Consider the following 5,748-nt stretch of genomic DNA (forward strand, 5'->3'; position numbering starts at 1 on the left):
AAAATCCCAAGGACTGTTTACAAATCGATTAAATGAGTATTTGCCTCTTTTAATACTTTCAGAAGGCTGACCTCCGAAACAAACTTTCCCTTTAAAATACAGAGTCCTGGAGTATTCCTTCCTTCCTTTCTTTCTTTCTTTCTTTCTTTCTTTCCTTCTTTCTTTCTTTCTCTCTTTTTTCCTTTCTCCCTTTCTTCCTTTCTTTTTTTTTTCTTTCCTTCAAATCTCACCTGTCCAGAAGCATAACAGGGACAAACTTCACCAAGTCCATCTTTTGTCTGGAAAGCACCACTCAAAATTCAATTTTTTTTTCAAAGCACAATTCAAAAGAAATGGGTATCAGCTGCATTAACAAGCAGACGTGCTATCGTTACACTCAAATGTTATTTTCACCCACTGCATGGTAGATCATGGAATTTTAAAGAAAGGCTTAGACAGTGAGTCTGGACACCCAGCGGCTCAGTCCCATACAATGGCTTCATGCCTGCCTGTCACTGTTTCTCTTGCAAAAAGACTCCAGTCTAAGGAGCTTTCTAAGAGCGATTTAACTGTCCAGGCTTAACTCAAGAGCTTTATGCCATTGTGATTTTGGTCAGAAAGTTTCTCAAAGAATACACCTAGCATCTGTCAGTCGAAGGAGACTGAACTGTTAATTCATTGTTTGTCATTTGTAACCACTTGCCAGAATTACTAAACCCAGTACTGCTACATCTTTGTGCTTTAGGAGGAGCTGATTTCTGACCTAGTTGTGGGTTGCTCTAACCACTGTACTACAGTGGCATATTTTCTTGTCCTAATTTCCCTTTCTCCATCTACAATGTTTCACTAAAAATAAATAAATAAGGGTCCCAAAGAGCTTTATCTTCAGAGAAGAATTTTCCATTCCAAAAAATATAAGCAATTTCATTCTGTATGCTAGATTTGAGCTTCCCTTGCCTCTGGCTTGTAATGCCCATCACTGCAAGCACCTCTGCAACACCTTGTGTGTCTGTGCCTGGCACTCCCAGCACAGCAAAGGTTCCTCCAACATGCGAGCTTTGCCTGTGTGGTCCTTCCCTGCCTGGTGCCAGAAAGGGCTGCCTTGAGGCTGGGGTAGAATGGCACAAGTGCTGTGGTAGTGCCAGGAAACTGGTTTTGTTCCAGGAAGAAACTCACGACTGCATGCCAGTGCCTATTGTGGCACAGTAAATTCCTTGCAAAACAAAACAGTAAAAATCTAGGATGTGGACACCGGACACTGGCACTGGTTCAGCTCTTTAGAATCGTTTTGCTGCAGACCAAATTTTAAGTGCATGCTTTATTGATTCCATATACTCTTCCTTTACTGGAAACCAAGGTGACTAATTGATATGACTGAATAATTGAGGTGGTTCAAACATCCTTTAACAGTGATGAGAAATGGCCAGGCACAGGGACCTGCTGCTTTCCATGGCGAGGCACTATCGAACTCACACAGATTATACACATCATTTTCCTTTGCAGACTTTTGTTCACCATAGCACAGGCCCCAGTTACCCACAAACGACAGGCACATTTCTGTGCCAAGCACAGGGACACGCTTTCATGGCCAGCTGCCAAGGCAGGATAAGCCTTCTGCACATCCCATGATAAGCTAGTTGGAAGCTCGTCCCCTTGATCATGTGTGCACCTTAAAACTAACCATTTAAGATATCAGCTGCATACCGTAAATATTAGGAACACAACTTAGACTGCAGATGCTTGGCTTCCTCTTAGGGCAGATGCAGAAAGCCTTAAAAACAATCCTATGGAACAACTTTGTGTGTATAAAAGGAATATGGGAAATTTTCAAGATACTGCATCATCATGGCGACAAATGTGACATCACTGTTTGTAACATTATCAGCTGCAGTTGTCCTGTAGTCCCTCAAAGGAACCCCAAAGAGTGATGTTAGGCTTAACAAATAAAAATAAAACAAGAAGAAACCACACAACAAAGCAAACAGAAATACTTTGGCAAACACAGCTGGAAAAAAAAAAAAAAATTGCTCAAGGGGCATTTCACATTCCTTAAAAATCCCAATGGAATTAGCAGTGGTTTTTAACAAGCCTGATTGTCTTGCAGCACAACTGATATCATTTAGACTCACTATGTGTTTTTTTCCTACTATCACTGGCCCTTTGTTTACACATCTTAGAAGAGAAAGTCAAACTGAATGCTAACTGATACTAATTACTGTACAGATATCACATGTGACATTCCTACTGCAGCAAACACCTGGCTCACCTTACCCAGCTTTTTCCCTCCCTGATTTTGATGTGCATGAGAGACTTTATACAAACAACAGGGGAAGAAAAATGACTGCAAGACAAAGAAAGAAAGAACCACTCAGAGTGTTGTCAAGTACTCATTGTAAACCCAGGGAAAATAAAGCGATAAAAATCAATTTCTGCAAACAGTGTTTCACTTGTAATGTTTTAGGTACTCCATAATAGCAGGGAGCAAGAGAAAGGGTCACCATGTTTTAAGTCAACGGTTTGTACTTTAAGACACTCTTGTGCCTCTGCATTTCATATGTGTACCTCAGAAGTGACACAGATCCTAAGATTTCACGCACATAGTAAGTAAAATAAAGCAGTAACAAAAACATGGGATTGCAGTAGAAACAGAAAAGGTTTTTCCCGAAGGGCTCAGTTCTCACTGCGTTTCAGCAGAAGGCCCCAAGCAGAAAATCTTCCTGAAATTACCACAGTCTATAATAGAAACAGACAGTGAGCTACCAAAGCATCTCTGTTTGAAGCTCTGCTCAACTGCAAGAAGTGTGCTGGCACTGAGCCCAGGTAGCACTGCAGAATCCCTCCCCCCTCCCTCCAGGAGCACTACTTTTTGTCCCATCTGTGAGGACTGCAGCATCACAAGTGTGCGGTGCACAATCCCCTATTGCAGTTTCCCATGGAAGAACAGCCAATTCACACTGCTTGTCGCTCCTCCTGTTGCCAGCAGTGGCATTGAAAGGCAGCAAAGAAGGGCAGGAGAACAAAGAGAGTGCAAGGAAGTGGAGAATAGGCATCAGAAACGTGGGGGAAGAGCAGGAAAGGGCAAACTCTGCTCTTGGTTGTTCCAGGCAGCTCTGCATTATTGTAGCATGGGAGTGCAGCATTTGTCCCCTATAAAGAAAAAGGGTGGAGAGACAAATACTCAGAGTCCTCATTTGGAGCAGCTGTTTAAACAACTAAGCTTTAAAAAGATAAAAATCAAGCAGAAGTTTTCTACAAAGAACGAAAGATTCTTCCCCAACTGCAGAAGAGCCCTTTGGAAACTAACAATGTGAAATTATCCATTAAAAAAAAAAAAAAATTAAGACAGTCTAGTTCCAGCCAGAGCCAGAATGAGAACAAAGTTTCAGCCTGATAGGAACAGCAGTACTGATGTACTTCCGACCACCACCAGAAGTGACAGCACTTAGCACCGCTCAGCAATGGAACAGCAAGTTGTATGCTAAACCTAAACGTGCTGGTCCAAGTTTGTTCTATAACTTGTGAACAGAATTGGAGAGGTGAGGGGAGAAAAAACCCAGACCCGGGCTACATTCATTTGTCACAGCTCTATTTACTTAATTGAAGCCTGTGATGACCTGTACCAGATGTGATGTGCCCTGTAGAGTTTATAACTGCCCCAAATGGGTACAAAACAAGCTGCAGAGGATATGATGCCTACTTGGATCTGAAGAAGTAATCTTGTATTAGGCTGCACTGTAAGAGCTGTGTCCCTTGGTAAGAAATACTGGCATTAATTAACAACATGAAGGTGCATCTTTTAATAATTAATAGGGAAAGAGATCTTCTTAGAAGAAGGGCAGTGGGTGATAGTATTGAATAATTCAGCCTGATAACAAAAGGAACAATGGTACAGTAACTTTATACCTAAGTATTTGCAACAAAATCCAACAAAAAACATTTGATAGGCTGATGGCTTCTTGTGTTTAGGAAAGCGTATACATTTGAGGTACTGTTTCCTATTGAGAAGGCAACAAACCATTCAAACCATTTCTGAAATTGGTCTTTGCAACAAAACTAAAAGGAAACTGCATCCAAGAAAGTGATTTTCTACTGGCTTTGCCTTCTGGTGGGTTTGGGCCCCAAAAGAACAGAATGGTGGCCCAATAAGGCCAGTAACCCAAGTCAGTAAATATGTATCCTCAGTAAGCCCAATTGCCTGCAAAATCAAAGCAGCTTAATTAGCAAGGGAAAAAGAAAACACAAAGTATTTTTCACTCAACCCGTCACCTTGCAAAGCTCCAGCAGCAGAGACAGACTGTGTCTGACAAGTTTAGAAACAAACAGAAACCTTCAGCAGCTGTTGCGCATTCAGATTTAATTTGTGGTCACAAACATTGGAGAATTTTTAATTTGTTGCCTGGCTAGCAGCTGAGAGATAGATGTGTATCAGCAAAAGAGCCACCAGTCTTCATCATTTCATGGAGGGGGGGGGGGGGAAAGCGTTTTATTTAATTGCAGAAGTCTGGCAAAATATCAAAGAGCATGAGAAAAAAGATGTTTCCAAAAAAGATCTGAGTGACAGCCCAGGAAAGACAAAGGCTGCTGCTGTTCAGCCTCTCTGTCTCACTGCTGGCAGGGACTGATAGCTTGCTGTGGCTTTCCTTAGCAGACGGCTGCCAGCCAAATTACAAAGAACAAAATGTTTTTGGAATTTCCTTCTTAAATTGTTTTGATGACAAGTTCCTATTAAGAATTGCTGTGAATTCATCAGAAAGAAGATGCAGCTTCCGCTGCTGACCAGGAACCAACCACCACCAGCAACTTCTCTAGAACCAAACCCTGATGGAGTGAGGCTGCAGTGCTGTGTACCAGCACAAACATCACAAGTGATCCTGGCTGGAGGAACACCATGCTCTTTATGAAACCCAAAAAAGATAAGAATATGTCTTGGATCCTAATCCTGCAATGGTGTACACACCAAAGCAGTTCATAATAATTGCTGAAAGGAGATCGAGGTGAGGGTTGGCCTCTTCTCCCAGGTAACAGCAATAGGATCAGGAGTAACGGCTTTTAGTTGTGCCAGGAGAGATTAAGGCTGAATATTAGGAAAAAACATTATCTGAAAGAGCAGCGATGCATTGGAACAGGCTGCCCAGCGCAGGTGGGGGTCACTGTTCCTAGGGGCGTTCAAGAGCCATGTAGATGTGGCACTGAGGGACATGGTCACTGAGAATGGTGGGGATGGGCTGACTGTTGGACTAGATGACCTTGGAGAACTTTTCCAGCCCTAGTGATTCTATGATTCCACAGCAGGCACAAGCTTTTAGAGAGTTCCAGTGAGCAGGAGCAGCGCTCCAGTCCATTGGAAAGAGCATTAGAACATTGGTAAGACTGTTGGGAAGCAATAGAGACAGATCACTGTTTGACTACCTGCAATAAAAAAGTATTTAATTCTCAAGGGAAGGAAATACACACAGGTAAACTTGTTAAAAAAAAAGTAAAAAGACACAAGAAAAAAAATACGATAATAATTTTAATAAGAAATATACAGACAAACTGCTTGTAATACTGAAATGCCCCGGAAAAACAAATCCCCGAGTAGTTATTTTTGATTACACAAGGAATTAAGCCATCAAAGGTAGATATGGAAAAGGAAGGGAGGAACCTCCACGGTTTCCCAAACAACAAAATGGCTGAGGAGATGCCAGACCTCCCCCCATCGCCCTCAGGTACCTGAGATCCTCCCTTCGCCCCCTCTGAGGGCACATCTCCCCACCACCCCCCTCCCAG

General features: G+C 42.3%; 1 protein-coding gene across 1 annotated transcript in view; it reads left to right on the forward strand.

Moving 5' to 3' along the window:
* Window positions 1-5,748, forward strand: part of TSPAN13 (tetraspanin 13) — a 27,295-nt gene that overhangs the window by 3,529 nt on the left and 18,018 nt on the right. The window contains exon 2 of the mRNA XM_031554043.1: window positions 5,601-5,687. Within this exon, the coding sequence (XP_031409903.1) occupies window positions 5,601-5,687 (87 nt within the window). The remainder of the gene's footprint in view (window positions 1-5,600; window positions 5,688-5,748) is intronic.

Source organism: Meleagris gallopavo, chromosome 6 (genome assembly GCF_000146605.3).
Source record: "Meleagris gallopavo isolate NT-WF06-2002-E0010 breed Aviagen turkey brand Nicholas breeding stock chromosome 6, Turkey_5.1, whole genome shotgun sequence".
NCBI classification, from domain to species: domain Eukaryota; kingdom Metazoa; phylum Chordata; class Aves; order Galliformes; family Phasianidae; genus Meleagris; species Meleagris gallopavo.